Below are 23,124 nucleotides of genomic sequence, written 5' to 3'. Positions count from 1 at the left end.
GCCATGGACTGGCAGCTGTAGGTACAGAGGGAACTATGCTAAGAAATTATAGGAATAAACCTGCACTCACAAACAGGCCCGGCACCAAGGATGTGAATCCTTGGACTGTCCAGCAGGAGGAACAGAGGGCAGCCTTCTGTCTACCTTCACCCTTACTTTTGGTCCCTTTGGCAGGTGCTTTAAGAGTAGCAGTTGCAAAGAAGTACCTATAATTTGTTTTGCTCAGTGCAAGCCCCCAAATTTCTAGTTCATCTAGCGTTGCTGGGAAAAATACGGGACTCCAAGTTATATTTATATTTCCTATAAGTAACAATTTTTGAGTAAAAGCATATCCTGGGCAGTATTTGGCACATACCTGTAAAAAAAAAAAAATTGGTTGTTTTCTGAAATTGATTTAACCGAGGTTCCTGTATTTGCCAAACCTGATAACCATAAATTGATCTCACCGTGTATTATACTGTCTCTGGTTTTCAGAATAAATGTTGTTTGTTTGAATGAACTTTCTTTAAAAGTTCTTAGCTGAATTGAAGTGTTCCTCCTAAGAAACATTGAAACAGTGTTGTCATGGTTGTTTTCCAGCTGGATGAAATTGGCATTTATGACCAACACAAATGGTAAAATTCCAGTTAGGAGGTAAGTCAGTCATTTCTGTCTGGGTTTCATACCCTGGGCCAACCCTTGTGATACCAGACCAAAGACAGAGCCCACCACAAGTGCTTGTTAATTGCTTTCACTAAAGATGCTTCTGGAAGGTTGGTTTAAATCAGTCCATCAAATGCCGTGTTCAGTTTCTAAAAGTCATTTGTGGATGTAAATTTGCATTTTTCCTAAGAATAGGTAGCATTAACTCTACTTTGACAAAGAACATCTGAAGATGTATTCTTTTTAATCTTCAACTTTTCTTAGGATTTTAATATCTTTCATCGACTTACCCTGAGCAACTATTAGCTAAACTGAAAGAAGTTTTTATTATAAATTGTATTGTAGTGGAAGTATGTAGACTGTGTCTCCACTGTGTGGAGACGTGATTCTTCTCTGTTGGGGTCTTGTTCTTCCTCTGGTGGGCGGCGCACATGGACACCTTTGGCTTCTTGCCATTTGGTCTCTAAGTGTACTCTCTCTGCCACCACACACTCTTCAGAGCTGTCACTTTTCCCCCTTGCTCTGCCCAAGGTAATGGAATCAAGAATGCAGAAAACAGGGGCATCTGGGTGGCTCAGTCACTTAAGCATCCAACTCTTGATTTTAGCTCAGGTCCTGATCTCAGAGAGATCAGGCCCTGTGTGGGGCTCTGTGCTGAGTGTGAAGCCTACTTAAAATTCTCTTTCCCTCTCCCTCTGCCCTTCTTCTCCCTGCCTATCCTGGCTTAAGCCCTTGATCTTAGAGATAAAATAAATAAATAAATCTTAAGGAAGGAAAGGATGGGGGTACCTGGGTGGTTCAGTCATTGAACGTCTGCCTTCGGCTCAGGTCATGATCCCAGGGCCCTGGGATCGAGCCCCACACTGGGCTCCCTGCTCAGCGGGAAGCCTGCTTCTCCCTCTCCCACTCCCCCTTCTTGTGTTTTCTCTCTTGCTGTGTCTTTCTCTGTCAAATAAATAAATAAAATCTTTTTTTTAAAAAATGCCCTGCTCGCACCCTTGACTGATAATTGTTGGCAAAGATACTTTACACCGATTATTTTTTTTTTTTTTTTCAAATCCTTTGCTCTGTTGAGCAACAGCAGGACAATTATTTTCATATATCCTAGCATTCTACACCTACTGCCCAACATATAGTACCTTTTTTCTTTAAATCTATATTGAAGTAATAAGTCCCAAACTTCGCACAGACAGCACTGTGGATAACAGAAATTTTAGGTTGGCTCTGTTTTTACATACCTTACCATCCTGCTTTTTCTTCCAAGATAAGGCTCAGGAAATGGTTCTACAAAGTAGAACACATAGACTGCAATCGAAGCACTTCTAACTAGCAATTCGGGTTTCATTTATATATATCCTTCTAATCAAGCCATTGTTAGACAAACTTGGAGGTTTTTGTATGGTTCAAAGATCTTTATGGGTATGTTCACATCCAAAATGATTACCATCCTTTTGTCATTTTCTTTAGCTCGCTTTGACATGACCCCTTTGGTGCCTGCCAGCATTAACAGGTGTTTGACACAAGACATCTGTGACTCAGGGGCCATTTGTTCAGAGTCGATGGAGAATTGACACCAAGCCAGACAAAAGCAGATGAGTCTCCTGGTGGATGAGCTGCCAAGGGCTAGGTGGAAGTTGTTCTGAATGTTTTAATGGATATGAAGAGTAAACACTTTTAAAATGTCAACTTCATCGCTTTCATTCTGGAGTTCTGAAGATGGAAACTATTAGTATAGTGTGCATATTGTTAGAAGAGATCTGGCTTCATAGTTATTCCATAGCTTGGGAATGGCCCCTGCTCTTGAATATAAGCTGAAATTTAATATCCAGGACATTGTCCGAATGATTAATGAAGAAAGTCTTACTCTTTATCTCCCTCTCTTTTTACCTCCCTGTTTATGATCTTACGTAGTCTGTCTTTCTCTCAAACTCACACTCAGTATCGTCCCTCCTACCCTAAGGCTTTGAAAGTCACTCTTTTTCTTTGCCATTTTCTATTCCTTGTAACCTGGAGTTGGAACCGTGGCTAGAGAGTCGGGAAATGGTAGCCAGACGATAATTGTGGGCTCTGGCTAGAAGTAGTCTTAAAGGAGACTGTTGTATTAAAGAGGGCTGAGAGCTTCCGGTATGGTCATGGCATCCCAGCTCCTGTGTAATCCATCTATGTCCCAAAGGCTTAGCTTGTCTGTGAAGGGGACTATACTGAGGAAGGACTCTACTGAGGGTTGACTACATGAGCCCTCCCTGAATGTTTGCAAAGATGGTGTTAAAACCACTCAGTGAATTGTAGGCCCATCGAGGGCAAGGAAAGAGTGTGACTCACTTGGTTTCTAGAATCATTGCTGTCTTAGTCACCTGTAAAGTCTGCTGGAACATGGAATTGAACCAGAACTCTAATAGGACTGGGCACCACTCAAGTGTATTTGCTTTTGTAGCATTTCCTTTGGGGAAGGTGGTTTATTTTGACTCAACAAAAACTCACTGAGTACCTGTTAGCCATGAAGCCTAACTTGTACTTTGTAGGCATGGGGGTGTATAGCAAGGGTTGAATCAGTCACAGTTCTTGATAAATACTCTCCCACCAAATGCCTATGACGGTATCTAAAATGTCCATAGGCTTTGATAAAAGCATTTCTCTCAGGGAGCCTGGGTGGCTCAGTGGGTTAAAACCTCTGCCTTCAGCTCAGGTTATGATCCCAGTGTCCTGGGATGGAGCCCCGCATGGGGCTTTCTACTTAGCGGGGAGCCTGCTTCCTCCTCTCTCTCTCTGCCTCTCTGCCTACTTGTGATTTTTGTCTGTCAAATAAATAAATAAAATCTTTAAAAAAAAAAAAAAGGCGTTTCTCTCAGGACCTGTTAGAGGACATTCTCCTGGGCATCTAATGTAACTGGAAACTCAAAGAATTTGCCTTTGCGCCATAACCTGCCTTACCCCTGAGGGAATCCATTTTGAGGCCTAAGCTGTCCGATATGGCCCTTTATTAGATAGAGGGAGGGAATGGTCTTACTCTTATTCAACTTCCTTGCTCCTATTTTCCATCCTGGGTTTGGTCTCTTTTTGAATGAGGTGGGAAAATTCTTGGTGACATTGCCCCCTCAGGAAAGGGGGGGGGCCAGAGAACAAGCCCCTCTAGCCACATGGCTACTTCTTGCCCCTGGTTTTTGCACAGTTGTGTTGTTGGGCTCTGACTTTGCCCTCACTAATATATTCCTACATGGATTTTCCTCTCTCCTGGCACCGGATGCCCTGGTTTTTTTCTTTCTCTCTCAATCTCTTGATCTGTGCCCCCATCCTCCACCCCAAATACATACGCTTGTATCTTCTCCTCCTGCAAGATGTTCTTATTCTGCTTCCTATTTATTTCTTGGCATTCCAGTAAGTTCTAGCCAAAAGATTCTATTCCTGTACACTGTCCCCTTCCTCCCTGCGCTTCCCTCCCTCGACCCTGCACCCACTTCTGTTTCGCTGGAAAGGCTCAGGCCCTGTGCCAGCTACGTTCATGGCCACGTCGATCAGTTCTCATCTCATTGTTCATGCTTATCCGAACCTAACTGAGGTTCAAGTTCACCAAGATACCCCTGAGATAGCAAGGTGGACCGTTTCCTCCTGCAGGCACACCGATTGTGAAGATGCTGGCTCCTTTGGCTCTCACATTAATACATAATTAAATGAAAAAGAAAAAAGAGAGAGAGAGAGCGAGAACATTGAATAGCTAGCTACTTTCCCCTATTTTACAAAGGTCAGCTAAATTGCTTCTCAACCTAATTTAATGTATCCAAATTCCATGAACTCTAGAGAAGTGGGCAAGTGTGGACATAATACCGTCTACACGAGAAACCAGGTTACTCGATGTCAAATATGTACGCTCTACCATGTCTATAGATATGTTAAAGAGAATCCGTGGGCCTCCTTGGAGCCGAGTGCTGCTGTGTCCATTCTTAAAAATGAACTTCTCCAAGTATTCTTGGACCAAGTATGAAACAATAAAGCTTTGAATGAACACATAACAATTCCTTTACCTAAAGTTAGCTCTCCCCAGTCTATTTTGGGAAGCTGTACTGGGCACTCGGAGAGGTGCTCTCGCCTACTCATCAAGAATAATTGGCTCTCCGTGCTTACATCGGGAGCTGGCTTCCACTTAACATGGATGGAAGAGTGTGTGACAGGGTGGGGTGTGGGGAGGTGCTCTTACAAATCTCCCCTGTGCTCACAGAGGAGGCTTTCCAAAGCCACGCTTTCCACATGAAACAGCTCTACCCTCATGTCGAGGCTGAACTTGCGAAATTAGACTTTCAGGTATTAGGGTGGCAGACTCCCCAGGCTTCCAGCCACAGAATGAATGAAGACTCCGTTGGTTGGCTAAGGCACAGCTCAGCCAAACATGGATTCTAGGGTACCGGCTCCGCCCCTCAATAGGTCATTCTGAGTGTTGCAAGTGTATTTATCAGAAGAGAAACAGGCTTATTAAGGTGTTACCCATTTTATTAGCCTTGACGTACACCATACAGGTTAAAGGGCGGCATCTTTATTCAGAAATACCACGTATTAGGGCAGTACCCAGATTCTACTGAAACACTGAATGAGTGTTCCCCTGACCCCCCCCCCCCCCCCGCCTTCCCACCACGCCTATCCCTTTCTCAATAAACTTCCTAATCTTTGAGGCAGCTAGCATTTCAGTGTAGCTCAAGGGTGCTTACTTAGTTCAAAAAAATGTAAGGACACCTGAGTGGTTCAGTCCATTTAAGCATCTGACTTCAGCTCAGGTCATGATCTCAGGGTCCTGGGATGGAGCCTTGTTGGGGAGTTCCTGGCTCAGCACAGAGTCTTCTTCTCTCTCTGCTTTTGCCCCTCCCCGCCCCCACTCATGCTCTCCCCCTCTTTCTTAAATAAATAAAATGTTAAAAAAAAAATGAAAAACTCATCTGATAGTGCATCTCAGCTGAAGTAAGTATGAAAGCAAAGTATAAGGGCCATCCCAAGCAGAGGCTGAAATTCAGAGGAGACTGTTTCTCCCCCCAAGCCTGGATAGCGTCAACATGAGCTTTATTCTAGACCTATTCCATCTGCCACATTCCTTTTTCCTGAGAAAGCTATTCGGTAGGACCAACATTTGTCATTGTTTTGGTCCAACAGTATGTATGTCCAGGGCTTCTTGGGACATCCAGGGGGGACACCCGTTCTGAGAATCACATTGCCTCGTGAGTGTAACCAGAGGGATATTTGTGGGAGCTAGTTAGGGAAGTGAAAAATACCTAGAAATGAAAACTAAGTGTATTTCCCTTCCCCCTCTCTCCCTGCCATCCTACAGTCCTGAGTATTGCTAGATTTTTGCCTCACAGAAAACAGAATTAACAATAATTTGACTTTTTCTTCCCCCCTTTCTTTTCTGCCCTAGTATTACTAGAACCTTTGCATCGGGGAAAACAGAAAAAGTGATCTTTCAAGCACTCAAGGAATTAGGTCTTCCCAGTGGAAAGGTATTTATTCATTTAACCATGTGTTTCTAAAATGATTTTGTCTGTTTATGTTCTCATATGTAATAAGCCAGCTGATTTATGTTCAACTGACGTCGTTTAGATTCAAAACTGGTTTCAGTCACGTAAAGCACAGGTAGCTTTCGCTTCTGCCTGCCTGCCTGACTGCCTTTTGTTTTCTAGACATTTTAAACTAAATGTTTTCAAATTCAAATAGTGTACTTGAAAATGTTTTAATCAGTTTTATTAAGAAAAGGAAATGACAGCCAGGCTGCTTTTTCAGACAGCTTATGGAAAACTCCTTTTTTGAGAGACAGAGCGAGGGGGGTGGCACACAGAGGGAGAGAGAATCTCAAGAAGGCTTCATGCCCATTGCAAAACTGGATGCTGGGCTCTATCCTAAGACCCTGGGATCATGATCCAAGCAGAAGTCAAGAGTCCGGTACCCAACCGACTGAGCAACCCAGGCGCCCCTGGAAAGCTTCTTAGAGAAGCCCAACCACATTGCCTTGACTAAGCACAATGTCAGCCTGAACTGACCAGTATAACCAGTGCTTCAAGATGACTGTGGGGTATTTTATAAAGCACCCCTTCTTCCACAAACCATTTGCGTTCCTGGCCCTTTGGATTTAGAATAATTGGAATTAATTTATGGACTGCAAGAAAGACTTAAGCCTGTTACTACTTTAACAAATCCAATCGGAAATACAAACTTCAGTATCGAGAAGTAAAATTTTACCTGGTTGTCCTGAGCTCCTTCATGGGGTCTTGTGAAAATTCGCAAGATAAGCCTAAGTAATCACTAGGTTGGATTTATTCAGCGTCCTTTAGGCAGGCACTTGCTTTTCCCTGTCAAGGAGAGAAAGAGGAAATATTTCTTTATGTTTGTTTTATGGAGTGTTTCCCAGAGGGAGCCCAGCTCTAGTCAGTGAGTGTTTGAGCACACAAGTCACGGCTGCCCTGGGTCACCGGAAACACCCGTTTACACACTCGGGGTGCTGACGGGATGGCCTGGTCACAGCCGGCATTGGCCTTCTGGTTTCTTTCAATAAGACTCAAAGATAGAGAACCTGGGATCCCAGGTGGTCATTTGCTTTGCTTCATGATCCAGTAGATTCCTTCCCTCCAGGGAGAAAGAGGTTGCATGAGTTATGACACTCTTTTGTTCTTTACAGAATGACGAAATTGAGCCTGCGGCATTTACTTATGAAAAGTTCTATGAACTGACACAAAAGATTTGTCCTCGGACAGATATAGAGGATCTTTTTAAAAAAATGTAAGTTCTCCTTCTGAGAAAATGTCATGTTCTTGTCCCTTTAGACTTTTAAAACATGTTTTTTTTTTTGGTGGTAATGTTTGAATATAGTATGTTGAGAGTCTCCAGGATTATGTAGCTAGGGTTCCATTTTTCACCCCGTAGCTTATCACTGTAAAAGTTCACTCTGAGTTTTTGAGAAACTTTTACAAAAATTAATGGCAGCACCTGGAACGATCTCCCCTCCGCCCGTTGCATTGGCTTTACTAACTACCTACAATTTTAACCTGCTCCTTTAGGTATTAACCCATGATGTGAACTAACTAGATTTGATTTGGAATGTTATTATGTTGTGGAAAAGTTCATTCATTCTAGTTATCTCAAATGGATGACTTACATGTTGTTTTTAAAGTAACGGCTTTCTATAATGGTAAAAGGAAGAAATGCAGACATTTTCCATGAGCTAGTGGGAGTGTTTTCTTTCTCTTGTTGTTGGGTTGTTGTTGGTTTTTTTGTTTTTGTTTTTGTTTTTTGGTTTTTTTTTTTTTTTTTTTTTTTGGTTTTTGGTTTTTTGTTCTTACAAACAGTCTCTGGCCATTTTAAGAATGCACCACTACTTCAGGGGTAGAAGATAAGTTTAGAATTATCCTCAACAAATGTCAACATGTAAATCGTGCCTACTGTAGCATCATATACAAAAACTTACTTTTTCTAATAAATTTCTTTTCAGCAATGGAGACAAAACTGATTATTTAACGGTAGACCAATTAGTGAGCTTTCTAAATGAAGTAAGCTTTTTCATACATTAACTCCATAAAGTCTGTGTGCAGTGGCTTGCCTCCTCCAGTGTCTTCATTGCATGCTCGCTTCCGTTTGCCCTGTTCGCTTTGCTTCTGACCTGCTGATCTTTCCATATGGCTTCCTTTACCAGGTGCAAAAATCAGCTGCTGCTCCTGTGTTCGTGCACTTCTTACACGTCGGCTTTGCGCACTGCTTTTTTTGTTGGTTTCCTTGCTGTGATGTATAGCTCTGGTTCTGTGTGTGTGTGTGTGTGTGTGTGTGTGTGTGTGTGAATTTTATACTATATTCATTTAATTAAATGTGTCTATGTTTTTGCAAGATGATATTTAAGGTACTTTTTTTTTTTCTCTTCCTACTGATCTCATTAAATAGAGAATGGATTGAAATTACCCACACTGTAGCCGGATTTTCCATTGCTAACTTTTTCTCATACCTTTGCATGGACTGGAAAGCTTTATTTTTGTCTCTTAATGGATTGCATGTAAGAACGATACGTAGGTTCCAAGAGAATATTTTGACAACAAGCACAACAGTGGAGTTCCTGGGTGAAAATATAGTACATAATAGGTCAATTAGATGGTGGGTCAAATTTTTACATTTTATTTTTATAACAAGTTTAGGGATCAATTTAGAATATGATTCACGCAACAACCAGCACTGGTTGACAACATTCGCTGAAGCACAAGAGAAAAATATTTTGGAACACATAATGGTTGCAACTTTTGTGACAACTAAAATTAACTTTTTTTTTTCTTTACACGTACGAAAGATTGTTCTGTTCAGTGAAACCCGCTGAAGCTCTTATTGATCCACAATGGAAAATGTCCTTTTTTTTTCCCTAGCACATTAATGGAATGGACAATATATTTTTGTTTCAAAACAATGTTTTTAGTATAATTTAGCCATTATACCATATAAAGGGAGAAGCTTTGAAGAGAGAGTATCACACCAGACATGAGGTCTCGCCCCAAAGAATGGGCAGCAGCCGGCAGACTGTGATTTGGCAGTTTGTGGAGACAAATCACATCTTTGCCAAAGAGCTTCTGTTTTCTTGCCCTGTTAGGGCTCAGTGACTTCCCATTGGTAGGCTCGCCCCGTCAATGCTAAAATAACCAGAGCCTATAGCCTTTGTGCTGGGAAGACTATCTATTCTGTTTATCACACAGATGCCTCTACTTTTAATAAGCCTCTCAGTACAATACAGAATTGATTTCACTTGAAGACATTTCAAGTTTTCCCACCCCACTAGTTTTGGTCACGTGACTACTATGTTCATAATCTTTACCCAGATATTATTCACATTCCTGTGCCACTGTCACTCAGAAGTTAAGTTGCCTTGCTTTGTTTCCTTTAACTCCTTCCCCCTCTTCTGCTTTATTTTTAAGGTGTATTCTTTTATTTCCTTCAGCTTCTTCATGCACTTTGGGTCACTGATCATCTTAAGTTTTGGTGAGATGGGCAGGAAAGTCTTGCTTTTTGCTAAAGAGGGAAGACTGTTGGGAGGCACGGAGAAAATCTGTATCATTGCTTTGCTCCTTCCTAGGAACAAGGTCTTTTGCCTACTCTGAGATGAAGCTGGTATGCAGGCATCTAGTAAACACGACAGAGACCTTATGATGTATGTCAGCATGAAAATAAAAATTCTGAAGTCTTGAGGACAGGCATGGCATTCGTGGGCTCTTATCTCGTGCCTTTTCTCTTATGGGTTGTTTCTGTAAGCCTACCCCGTCATCACTTGTCATTTTTGTGAGTCTAAGACGTAACATTTAATTTTTAAAAGATATGATCGATCCATGCTTCCTGGCTCTGCCATCCAAATTCTTTCTTCAAATACTTATTATTTGATAAGCTTTTATACATCAATATCACAGTGGCCAGTAGCACTCATGTGTTGTTATATTTTCTTCTGCTTGGCTTCTCACTCATGGTAGGGAAGCACCTTTCCTTTTGGGCTGGGACACATGGAATCAGTGTGATTCTTTATTTCTTTAGATCATAGAAACTATAAGTTTGTCCATAGAAGCTATAAGTTTGTACAGCCTTTGTTTTTAATCAAAATGCCCAAATATCATCCTTTTCTATCCTAGCAAATGGAATTGGAAAGACTAGAGAGCAATCTGAATGTACCCTTGAAGAAGTTTGTCAAAGTTAGAAAACATTCTGCCAGCTCCTTGTACCCTCTTTTGGATCCTACAGTGGCCATTCTCCTCTTTCCAAAATCAGAAGCACGCTTTAGGCAGAATGACCTTCAAAACCCATAATGAAAGGAAATAGCATTCATTCAAGAAGGAAGCAGGCATTGCAGTGTAAGAGTCTATGGCTCCAAAAGCTTAGATCCAAATGTTTTCAAAATGCCTTAGCTACAATCATGTCAACAAGCCAAAATTCAACATTGTGTTAGAAGCACCATATTATGCAATAAGATGGGAAAAATAAATGAGTCTCGTGAATGCAAAAGGACAAGGTTCTATTCATCGTTTGAAGATGATGATTGAGTACCCTATCAAAAATTATCAACTGAAAAACTCTTTGAGTAAGAGTTCATCAGAATAACGAGATTGACAGCAAAATTCAATAGACATGTGTATACCAGCATTAACCAATTAGAATAAGTAACGGGGAAAAAGTCATGCTACCACCCACCACTTTCCAGCTTGTAAATCCCTTTATTCTCTAGATAAAATTTTATGTTCAGTGTACTCATGTGTATTTCCAGGAAGCTGGAATGAGAGAAGAGAGTACTGGCCATTTACTCTCTTGGTCACCACCTCCTCCCTATCCATGGATACTTTCATTAGTAGCTTTAGACCTTCTTCTCATCTGCTTCTCAGTATCCCCTCAAAGTGTGATCCATGGACCACCAGCAGCAGCATCCTGTGGGAGCTTGTTAGAAATGCAGAATCTTGGGTCCCACCCCAGACCTACTGACTTGGAATCTGCATTTAACAACATCTCCAGGTGATTTGTCTGCATATTAAAGTTTGTGAAGCACTGCCCTAGTGAATTACCTAAGTTCCTCCTTAGAATGCTTAGTGTGGATGGGAAGAGTGTGAGCATCATATACCTTCCATTATTCTCCATGATGGATTTAGTCATGGAAATCCAGCACTCAGATCTAAAATTTTGCTACAGCTCTGCCTCTTGGTCACATCAGTGGACCCAGAGAAACTTTTCTCCTTCCTGTTTTATGAAAATAGTAAACCAGAGCCTCAGGAAGCCTGTAGAGATATACACACTGTGAGTTGCCATGTGGTTAGATACTACTTCCAACTCAGCTATCTGTGGTGGAGCGAATTAATGTCCCTGAGCTTTAGTGAATTTCACTTCTCTTTCCACATTTCCAATAAGAAGCCAAATTGCTTTCAGTTTTACCTTTATTCTCTCACAAATGTGATAACTGATGGGGACAGCCTACAGAATCAGGAGATGCATGGAGGCCTGGAGAGAGAGATCGAGATGAGAAAAAGAAGGAAAAGGTCTGAGATGACCACAATTTTCCAGAATCGGCTTTACTTGTTGCTAGTGATCTCCCCCCTGCCTCACACACATTATATGATCATGTTAGGGCTAGACCTGTTTGATTTATTTTGCTGTTGCATAGGAAAGGGCTTGTGATCACTTTCCATTTATAATATCTTTATTCTTTAATACATAGACACAGGAAGAAAAGGAGGTATTTAGTGTTTTGGGTAAGCCCCTCTTGCAAATTATTCCTTTATCTTCTTTGTATCTCATCTGAATATTTTTTGGTCAACATCTGTCTTTCCCAGTGCTGCTTGGGTTAAAGCCTGATGATACTTTTTCTCAGTAAGAGTAAGGACATACTAATGGAGTGATGACCCCTGTCTCCTCATGCATATGGGCACAGTTCTGTGACCTATTTTCAGAAGTTGTTTAGATCTCACTTTGCAATGCTCTGGAGGTCCAGAGGTGAATGTCGTAGGTTCAACACTCCCCCAAATTCCCACGGAAAACCAATGAACCCTCAGAGTTGTAGACCATTTGCCCCACTGTGCTTACGGCTGTGTGGGACTCTTCTGCAACCTCATTACTCTGAGTTCACCTGGGAGTGATCTTCTTCCTCTTTGTTATTTCCTGTAAACATGATCGTTTTGTGACTCTAATGCAAATTTTTTTAGCTTCTTCCTTGCCTTCAGACTACCCAGAATGCGCTATGCTTTCTTTGTGAAACACGAAAGCTTTAATGAAGCAAAGATCATGCTATCTGGTGGACAATGCAAAGACAAATACGGTTTCGTACTGTCCACTTTTAATGCTTGTTTGCTGCAAATGTACAATTAGGGGATGATAGTATATCCATTTTAGGGCTTGGTTTTCCTGGCTTTTGCTTCTGATAGACAGGATGTTCTAGTGAATATTGTGCCCTGGGACTAAATTTCAGTGGGCTTTAATTAGGAGGACATCTCAAAGATTTAGCATTCTATCCTTGCAGGATGTAGATCTTTGGGTTGGTTGATTGTTTTTTTTGTGTTACTGATAATACAAATATGTTAAAAATGCATACTTTTACATGTTAGAGCAGTGTTTCTTAAGCTTGAATATAGCAGAATCACCTGGAAAGCTTGTTAAAAACACAGCTTCATGGGTTCCACCCCAGAGAATCAGATCTGGTAGGTCTTTGGTGGGGCCTGAGAATCTGCATTTTAACTTACAGGGCCAGGCGCTGCCACTGCTGCCATCAGCGGGTCACATTATAAGTCACACCAGGCTCGCAGGCATATATAGGCATATAAAAAGCACCTAGGAGCATCCGGGTTCCCCCTTCTTTATCTAATATAATCTCTTCTCTCCTTTGCAGCTTAATCTCTTCCCTCTCTCACTTTTTAAATTCATATGGATTTGCCCCCATCATCTCCATGAGTTTTAGAATTCTTACCAATGAGCATAACTTTGAATCAAAAAAAAAAAAAAAAAAAAAAAAAACAAAACCTACTTCTAATAAGAAAGCATAACATAGTGGCCAACCGTGAAAATGACTGAAGTTGGGTCTAAAAAGGTCCTTTTCCTCCCGTCTCCATCTTCTTCTGTGACAGTATTTTACAGACGGGAGAAGGAATGTGCCTAGAAAGAGTTTTCTGTTCGTTGGTGTAATTGTTGGTTTTTAAAAGCAATGCCTTCTCACCGGAGGGGTGGTGCTTGTCATGGCCTCAAATAGCGGGCTCTAGAATTGCATGATGCCCCTCTGTTTCATAAATAAGATTGTAGCATGCCTTCACGTGCCTGGCCTTCCACAGTCCACCTCACGGTTTCTCTCTGCACGCCCCACGAGTTTTGTTTTTTTATGGTTTCCAGGCCTGTTGTTAAAATAAGTTTCTGCTCTTGCACGTGCATGGACGTGAGCTGTTGTGAGCTGTAATTTCTTAGATTACAACAGAAGCATGCTTCATTGGGATAAACTGACCAAAAGATACCAATTCCTTATGAGTTAACACTCTTGGCTGGGCGAAGAGTTGGGAGGACCAGACTAGGCTAGGCCACCAGTGCTGGAGGAAATCACGTCGTGCGTGTTGCGTTGGCCAAAGGCATTCATTCTGTGTTACCCACTTTTCAGACTTTCATTTCACAACAAATGGGGAAGGGAAATCCATATGAACCTTTCACAGTTGTTTCTCAAACAACATCTCAATACTGTTTTCCAACGTCTGTGCATATATTTGGGTAAAGAAATGTTGCCAAGGTTCTACCTGTTGACCAGGTTTTGCTCACATCTGCTTATGTCCCATTATTGCCATGGAAGTTACAGATTTAATGAATGACCAGGGTCCAAGTCACGGTGAACATTAAGGAAGTTTCATGGACCCACTGCCTCCAGATATAGACACACACACACACACACACACACACACACACACACACACACACACACACACACACACACACACACACACACAACTGAAGCTGAGTCAGTAAATTGGACTTTTTTCGCCACTGCTGTGAAGTTTGGATGACAGAACTGCAGAAATGGCATTTTTCCTGGTGTCTCCAATAGTACTCTGAGCATCCAGGTACTGATTTGAAAAGAATGGCATCACCAGCTTCCTAGGTGCCTTAATCATTCACGGACTTGCCTTGCCCAGAGAATTTCCTCAGGGCAAACCCAGTTCTAATTCATAGTGAAAAAGACTTTCTGAACTACTGATATTCAAATACAGATTTTCATATTGTCAATAATTGATACATATCCTTGTGCTGATTAATTGTCATCATTATTATAACTTTTTGATTTGATAAATATTTACTCAAGAAAATGAAGTTTGCAGACTGCCCAAGAAAACTTTTCTTTATGTTTAAAAACAAAAGAAAATGAAATGATGTTTGCCTGTTTTAATCTAAGGATTTTTGTTGTTGTTGTTGTTACTATTGTTTTTCTTTTTGGGCACTTAAGTTAGTACATTAGCAATTTGAGTTATTTGGGTTTTTGTTTTTGTTTTTTGGCTTTTGGTTTTTGGGTTTTTGGGGGTTTTTTGTGGGGTTCGTATTTTTTGTTTTTTTTTTTTTGTTTTTTTTTTTTTTTTTTTTTTTTTTTTGCTTTTGTTTTTCCCTTTTTTTTCCCCCAAAGATTTTTGACCACATTTTTTATAGATATTTATGCTAAATCTCTCACCTGTGGTATGGGAACTAGAAGACAGTACAATTGACATGCACACCATTTTATATATCTTTGAGCTTATGAAGGAAAAAAATATATATATTCTGTATTTCTTTTTAGTTCAGTGAGGGAAACCAACAAAGCATTCCCAAAGTTGGACTTTTTGAAGTATATTTTAGGGAGAAAGACAGTAGGACAGTGAGATCCTATCTTTGTAACTATAAATGTGATATTCTAAATAGACCTTATTTTAGAAATTATGTACTTTAATGATGTGTTATGACCCAAGGGTGAGAAATGTCAACCTAAATGAGGTTATTTTCTCATCATAGCATCAGCGAGACCCTCGACTGAATGAAATTTTATTCCCATTTTATGATGCTAAAAGGGCAATGCAGATCATCGAGATGTATGAGCCCGATGAAGATTTGAAGAACAAAGGTAACAAAAGTGAAAAAAGACAATTTTCTTTATTAAAGAAAAAGTAAGACTATGCAACTTTAAACATTCTTGGATTTTTAGTTAACGACATCTTAACTGCTTTGGAGCTCCCTAGAGCCAAGAATTTTTAATGGACTGATTTTTTTTTTTCCCTGTTTTAAGTTAGTATAAATTTTACCTTACATTAGAATTTGCTCATGCTGCCTGAGGCATAATGTAAACTTACTGTATTTTAAACACATGTTAGTGATATTTTCCCCGTTGTAATCTCTCACATTTGATCTTTGGTATTGCTTAATGCTTAAACTGCAAAAATGCCCATATGGTCTCTGTTTGCCAGCTTGGGAGGAATTTTACGTCTTATAAAAGTTTATATCTTCTCTTTCTCCCTTTTGTTTTGCCAAGCCGAGTCAATTTTAATACATGATTTGATGAGCCTACCCATCACTTGACCGCTGTTATGGAATACAAATGCAACTGATAGGAAATTAAATGGTCAGGAATCAGTTATTAGGGTTTCTGAATATTTGTCTCTTTCAATGAACCATTGGAAGCATTGTGCTGTCCGTTCCAGTATTTGAGAAAGAAAAGGCATGGAGAGGAAGTTGAAGATCAGTCTTGTAGCAGAGGGAGGCACCTGCAAAGGATGGGAGAGGTGATGCTACTATAATTGGACAGGAGGTCCTGAGACAAGAGCTACCTGAGCCTCAGCCTTGTGTCCCAGTGGAGGGTTGAAGGGGGATTCAGGTTCAAGTTCTATGTTTCCCATGTGTCCCTGGGTAGTATGGCCTCAGTTTCCGTGTTCTTTTTTCTTTGTGTCTCAGTGAATGTGGCTAAAAGGTTTATATAATCTCTGGACCCACATGGAACCCATGTATATTCATGCTGGCCCACCACACCACATGACCCAGCCTGGTCTGTTTCCAAGTCAAATAGTCTTAGACTTACACTTCCTGCTAGGGCCTTCCAGCAAGTAACTCCTTCCAGCATGAGTGCTTCCTTATTTACCTTAATGCCAACACTCTTGAGTAGTAGTATTGATTCTGTACTGCTTGGGATTAAAGTGAAGGGAGGAGTGGCTGATAGCTCATGTAACACTTTGCAGTATTTGATTTGATTCTTGTTGCTGTCCTGTCACTGTGTGACCTTGAGCAAGGGACCCTATTCCTGGGCCTCAGTTTCCCTGCTCATAACACAGTGGAGCTCATACAGTCATCCAACTAATATTCTGCTCCCCTACCTTCATTTCTTGAAGTTTACAGAGGGCTGACTGGTTGCCAAGCTCTGGACCAGATGTTGGGGATTCAAAAGTAAGAGAGCTGTTGAAGGACAAGGCTCAGTAGTTCCTTGGCAGTATGATAAATGTTATGATAGAGGTGTATCTTTCATTATTTCTAAAGTCCTTCCAGACCCTAATGTTTATGAAATTGCATTGATGCATCTAAAAATCATAGCTTCACCAAATCATAAACGACAGAAATGTTAAAGTCTACCATTATTAAGTATGGGTGAGAATGGGGTGCAAAGGCGTTATAAACTTCTGGGAGAAGCTTAAACTGTTACAAAAAACCACCTTTTTGAATATTTTGGCAATGAGGGGAAGAGTAGAAAACATGCCCTTCTACAGCCCAGCCTATCCACCTCCACGTGTGTGTCCTAGATTCCCTCCCTTCTTGGTCCCAGCTCTGGATGTCAGCGGAAGCACACTCACCCCAGTCAGTGGCTTTAAATTTCTTCTACACACATGACTTTCAAATTCTCCACTTCTGACCTCTAACTTCAACTGCAGACCTGCTGGAGTCTTCCCTTCGGATACTGATGGGCATTTCAAATATATATGTACAACATGTTTTGATTCTCCCTGCCCTCAGACCTGTTCCCTTCTCAGCCTGGAAAATAAATGTTACCATGAATGTTACCTGAACTTTTAGGCCAAAACTCTTGGAATCTTCCTTGACTTGCTCTTGTTCTTTTGTTGTTGTTGTTGTTGTTCTTTCATGTCACTTCTGATCCATCAGTAAAACCTCCCAGATCTATCCTCAGAATAAGTCCTGAATAAATCACTTCTCACCATCTCTGCCTTCATTGGTCTATCCATGCCTACATCATGTCGTCCTAGATGATGGCAACTGACCTTTAACTAGTCTTCTTTCTACTTGGTGCCCTACAGTTTATGTTCCACACAGCAGCCAGACTAAACCATTGAAAACTAAATCTAATCATATTATTCCACTCTTTGGAATAGCTTCCCAACACACTTAGAGTAAAACCCACAGTACTTAGCGAAGACTTCAGGCCAACTAATGTAGCTTTTGGCTTCCTCTCTAGCCTCATTTCTAACTCCCTCTCCCCTTGGTCACACACTCCTGTGTCAAGGTCTTCACACTTGCCTGTCCTACTTGGGATGATTCCCCAGACTGCATGCGGCTTGCTCCCTCTTCATCAGTGTGACCTCCTCAGAAGGGCTTTGGCTGGCCCTGTATCTAACACAGCATCTTAGGCATTCTTGATCACCTTCATTCCCTGCTTTCTATTTCTTTCTAGCACTTGCATGACATTACATTATACTTATATTTATTTGCTAATTTATTTGTTCTCTTTCCCATAGTATGTTTTGTGAAGGCTGTTTCTCCCATCACTTCTTCTGTCCCAGTGCCTTCAAAAGTACTTGCTGTTAGAATGGATGTGTGTGCCCAAGGAGACAGGTGCACAGATTTTTATTGTAGTATGTTTAATTATAGTTAGAAATTGCCTAAATACCCATCAACAGAATCATGGACAATAAATGGATGTATTCAGACATGGACCTATTCTACATTCTACAGTCCTACGTACCACCCCCATACCTACTGCTCTACATTATTCAGGGGAAAATAAATGACCACAAGCTGTTTATATTAACTGAATCAGTTATAAGAAAATGTAACATTAGCAAATTTGCATATGCAAATAATGGACTATTTTTTTTATACAGTCTTTTAAAAATATTCACAACTACCTATGGTTTGGAGACAGGCATATGTAGAGAGTTACAAAGTCATTTGGAGAATGTTCAATACAAAAAGTCGGGAGTGGTTGTCTACAAGGGACTAGAAAGAGGAACTGCAGTAGAATGGAGGGTGGGAGGCCAGGGTGCTACAGAGGCATCCGTAATTATGTATTCCTCTGGAATATGTAAATAAGGGAAGATGTTATGAAGCTGTGGTCTGGGTCCATAGTTATTTATTACGCTATCATCTGTACTTCTTTATAAGCTTGAAATCTGTTCATAACTTGCAAATGCTTAAGTAAAAACAAAAGGCTAAAAAAAATAAATAAATTACCCAAAAGGCTGAGGCAGTTGGTGGTTGTTGGGGTGGGAGATGTAGAAATATTGATCACTTCTCCTGAGACCACAGGGGACCGGCCTTGTATCAGAAAGGACTAACCGAAATGAACAGTGGCTCTTAGGGCCACTGCACATTTCAGTGATGACTAAATACTCTTCTCACCAGTCCTATGCACAGAGATTCTGTGCATAGATAAAAGAGGAGAAATGAATTGTTTAAACCCAGAGAGGTTGCTTATTCCTTCTCCAATCCAGTGAGAACAGTAGTGCCCTACAGTTGTAGGTTTTCGACCTGAGCCCAACGTAGGGTTTGAACTCACGACCCCAAGATCAAGGCCTGAGCTGAGTTCAAGAGGCAATGCTTAACCTACTGAGCCACCCCGGTGCCCCCGTCTTTTCCACTTTTTTAAGACTCCCTCTCGTATGTCTTGTCCTTTATCATTCAGGATAGTCCTGGAAAGCGGGTGTGGCCAGTATTTCTCCCCCATTTGCCAGAAGAGGAGGTTGAGACCCAAGAACGTAGGGAGTGAGTGGTAGAAGCGGAACTGAAAAAGGTCCCTTGACCCCTGGTTGCTACAACTTCTGGTGTTATGATTCTGAGCTCAAGGAATCTGTGCTTCTGTCATCCTACTTACAAAAGCAGAAAGTGCCCTGTCTTGTGGAATGGGTTAGGTTACTTGTCATGTGCAACTCTGTTACTTTGTTCAAGTTCCAAAGGATGAAGGTTCTTGGGAAAGAGAATGAGAAGAATTTACTTCTAGATTAAGCTGCCTCAACTTACATGAAGAAAAATGTGAGCGGTGTATCTTCCGAGCCACATGTCTACTAGCTGTTCTTTTTTCCCCCAGGCCTCATATCAAGCGATGGGTTTTGCAGATACCTGATGTCAGATGAAAATGCCCCAGTCTTCCTGGATCGTTTAGAACTTTACCAAGAAATGGACCATCCTCTGGCCCACTACTTCATCAGTTCTTCCCATAACACCTATCTCACGGGCCGACAGTTTGGCGGGAAATCTTCAGTAGAAATGTACAGACAGGTTCTCCTGGCTGGTTGCAGGTCAGAAACTCTGGACAGTTTTGTTTTTTGTTTTTTTGTTTTTTTTTTTTTAATATAACGCCCTTCAATTTAAGATTTTGCTCTAAAAAAGTAGGAAGTAGTATTCCAAATGAAAGGACATTTTTTCCTTCTCTTTAATTGATTATGCTGGTCATGTAACCTTGAAAAAGAACAGATAATCTTTGCTCCAGAAAGTTCTAGAATCCTATGGGCCAAAAGATAGTTTTTACTATAAATTTTTTAATATCCCCCCTCAAATAAGTAAACAAATATTCCCCCCCCCTCAAAATTGCAAAAAAAAATTTTCAAGAAGTCATGTTAAGTTTCTTATTGGTCTGAAGCATTTGCAAATTTAGCTCTACTTAATGTTAGAAGTCTTAAAATGTCATTCTCTGAGAATGAAGATTATTGAAAATGGTTTTCCTTCTGTGGAAATTGGCAAATATTTGAAGTTTAAAATATGGAAAAAATGCTGAAAGTGAAAAATAAGAAATGTAGTTACATTATGATATATTTTTCTTGGTTATTAATAGCCATACCTTATTTTTAATAGCTCACTATTTTTTGTGTATGGAGAGACTCTAAGGAAATGACATCACTACTTCGTCCTCTGAATACTTGACACAATGAGAACATTTTCTTTTATGGCCAAAGTAACATCATTTCACCTAACAAAATTTTTCAAAACTGTTCCTTAACATCATCTAAAACCTGGCCTGCATTCAGATGTTCCCAACTGTCCCCAAATTGTCCTTCATTGTAGATTTGTCATGACTGGAATTTCATCTAGAACCTCACTGGTGGTTGTATCTCTAAAGTCTGACTTCATCTCTGACAGTCCCTTTTTCATGACAGCAACAAGATAAAGAATATAATGTGATTTTAACCTGTATACCCCATGAAATAATCATGTTACTTATCTCAACCCATGTTCTGCTTCTATAAGAAAACAACTTCTTTTGATGTCTCTCCTTTTAATTTGCACACACACGCAGTATTTTATTGTAAGGGCTCAGTCTTGTAATTTCACTGTGTGCCTAGATGCGTTGAACTTGACTGTTGGGATGGAAAAGGTGAAGATCAAGAACCGATAATAACTCATGGAAAAGCAATGTGTACAGATATCCTTTTTAAGGTAAGTTTCAAAATAGCCATAGTCTCTTCCAGACTATTGTAGAGATAGATGAAGTGGAGAAAACAAAGTATTCATGTTCTCAAGTGTTTTACCTTCGTATTCCTTTCCTCCAGCTTTGAAGAGAAAGTCAAGAAAAATGTTTTCTCCACTTCCTAGCACCTTCCTTTTCTGACTTTGCTGCTTTCAGATGGTGACAGCACCATATAATGAGGCTTTTTCCGTCAGAATCCCTGACTTCAACTACTTTTAAAAAGTATTGTTTTCTTGCTTATTTTGTGTTATTTCTGAAGAACGTCAAAATGGCATAAGAAGATAAATAGAATACAGAAAATAAAATAGATTATAAATAGTGCATATCAGAGCAAGAAGCTATTTTGACTAGGTTAGAGTTGATGAGTCCACAATATCAAATCCTATAAACAGCCAAGCCATGCCACAGGCGGGTTCCAAACTGTCTAGAATTCATGGCGAGGAGAGAAACATGATGATTCACAAGATTTGCAAAATAGAAACCGGCCCATTGGTCCAAAGAAGTGTAGTTGCTCCAGTCCTGATGCCAGAAAGAAGGCTTTTCCCCAAGGACCCTCAAAGAGAGGCATCTACAGTTTTACAAACAGGCATTTCAGTAATGGCCTTTTGGTGATCTCTGTGTACAGTTGGAAGGTTAGTTTCTACAATATTCTTTAGTGATAGCCTGCCAAAAGACAAGTAAAAAAAATGCAATTCTGTGGTTGGCCACTGTTCAGGTACCTCTGTCTCTGTCAGTTGCGTGCAATTTGGGATGGTTATGGCAACATCTGGAGCAATGGTTCTTGACCCTGCCTGCGTGTGGGAAATCACCAGAGGTATTTGTAAGAACAGATGCCTGGGCACTAGACCTATGACACTCCATGCATACCATTTCTCTTAGCCAGATGTTGTTGAATTTGAGCAGCAGCAAATTCAGGGTTATGTTCCCTGAGAGGGAATTGCACTGCTTGAGTAATACCAAGAATGTATTCCAGTAGGAAGCTATGAATTTGCACAGCCAACTAAACTGACAGGAAGGATTGTCCTCTTTAGAGAATTAAGGGGCCTAATAAAGCTTAGCTGAAAAGAAGGCTATTTCTTTTCAGCTTGGAGGTGAGCAAAGGAGAACCCCGGGGCAGAGCCAAAATTTTCCTCAAGGAGTAATTCTTGGTCAACTCAAGTTGGCAAGCAAGGTCACAGAAGTTTTCACCTAAAGAAACTTGAAGCAAGAATAGTTAAAGGACCACCTTAGGCATAAGGATGCTCCTGAAAACACTCCATGATTCTCTAACCCAAGGCATTAGATGGGTTTCAAAGGGACTAGCCTAGATTACTATTGTATAATTTTTTCCAATTTAACTGAATGGTGGGATTTTCCCTGTGGTTAGCAATAAGCCAGTAAGAATTTGGGGATTTTTACCAAGTATGATGCTGTGGTTGTGGAAATATTGGTTTGAAACCGCGCTTTATAAAGCTAAGCCGAGAGCAAGGCCAGCCGTCTGTGGGAAGGATATGCTCAGCTTGTCTAAAGGGGGTTTCAGATGACTGAGCTTCCAGTTCAGAAAGAGGCAGCCGGAACACCACCTGTCTCACCTCACACGTTGCTTGATCAAGGAGAACAGCCTCCCTCGTCACCTGCTCTCTCCCCCCACCGCCATTTTCATCAGGCTAATCAGAAACAAGGGATGTTGCGAATGTCACAGGAATCTTCATCGAATTAATGAAACGTAGCCAAAACCCCACCTGCTCTTCAGCAAGAAAGATGAGCTCTGAACCTGTCTTGCCAGATAATCGAGCAAGGAGCCAGCATGCCCTTGAGACGAAATTCCTTGTCAGTTAATAGCATCATAATTTTGGAGCAGTTAACGGTAGCTTTGAAAAAAAAATTGTCATTAACCATTAGCTGTGCTTGGGTCTAACCACAAGGGGGCTCTCCCTGTGCCGGTATCAAGATGAATGGGCTCTCCAGAGCCCATTGCCAGAACGGACTTTCTGAAAAGCCAAAACTAATAGTCTCTGAATGGGTTCAGGTGCCTTAATTTGTTTTTTGGCTCTTTTCTCTCATTAACACTTTTTATCTTTAAAGGATGTTATTCAAGCCATCAAGGAAACCGCATTTGTCACATCCGAATATCCTGTCATTCTCTCCTTTGAAAATCACTGCAGGTATAACGAGGGGTTCTATTTGAAATATCTACCATCCGATTCCCACTGCTGCTCTACATCTTTTTAAAGAGCTGAATGGTTTGGGGGTAGTGGTAAGGACACTTGGTCTTATGCAAAAAAAAAAAAAAAAGAAAGAAAGAAAGAAAGAAAAGCCTCAAACCAGTACCACCACCCCCAACCTCAAAAAAAAAAAAAAAAAAAAGG

General features: G+C 40.7%; 1 protein-coding gene across 8 annotated transcripts in view; it reads left to right on the top strand.

Annotated features, from left to right (window-relative positions):
• Positions 1-23,124, top strand: part of PLCB4 (phospholipase C beta 4) — a 412,481-nt gene that overhangs the window by 310,157 nt on the left and 79,200 nt on the right. For all 8 annotated transcript variants that reach the window (XM_045086008.1, XM_045086009.1, XM_045086005.1 and 5 more), the window contains 8 exons: positions 580-633; positions 6,038-6,119; positions 7,292-7,392; positions 8,102-8,159; positions 15,115-15,223; positions 19,400-19,610; positions 20,652-20,745; positions 22,841-22,920. In XM_045086008.1, coding sequence (XP_044941943.1) covers positions 580-633; positions 6,038-6,119; positions 7,292-7,392; positions 8,102-8,159; positions 15,115-15,223; positions 19,400-19,610; positions 20,652-20,745; positions 22,841-22,920 — 789 coding nt within the window. The remainder of the gene's footprint in view (positions 1-579; positions 634-6,037; positions 6,120-7,291; positions 7,393-8,101; positions 8,160-15,114; positions 15,224-19,399; positions 19,611-20,651; positions 20,746-22,840; positions 22,921-23,124) is intronic.

This window comes from Mustela putorius, unplaced genomic scaffold (genome assembly GCF_011764305.1).
Source record: "Mustela putorius furo isolate JIRA1106 unplaced genomic scaffold, ASM1176430v1.1 tig00000874_pilon_pilon_pilon, whole genome shotgun sequence".
Taxonomy (NCBI): domain Eukaryota; kingdom Metazoa; phylum Chordata; class Mammalia; order Carnivora; family Mustelidae; genus Mustela; species Mustela putorius.
Note: the sequence above shows the minus strand (reverse complement) of the source record. Positions and strands in the feature narration are given on the sequence as shown.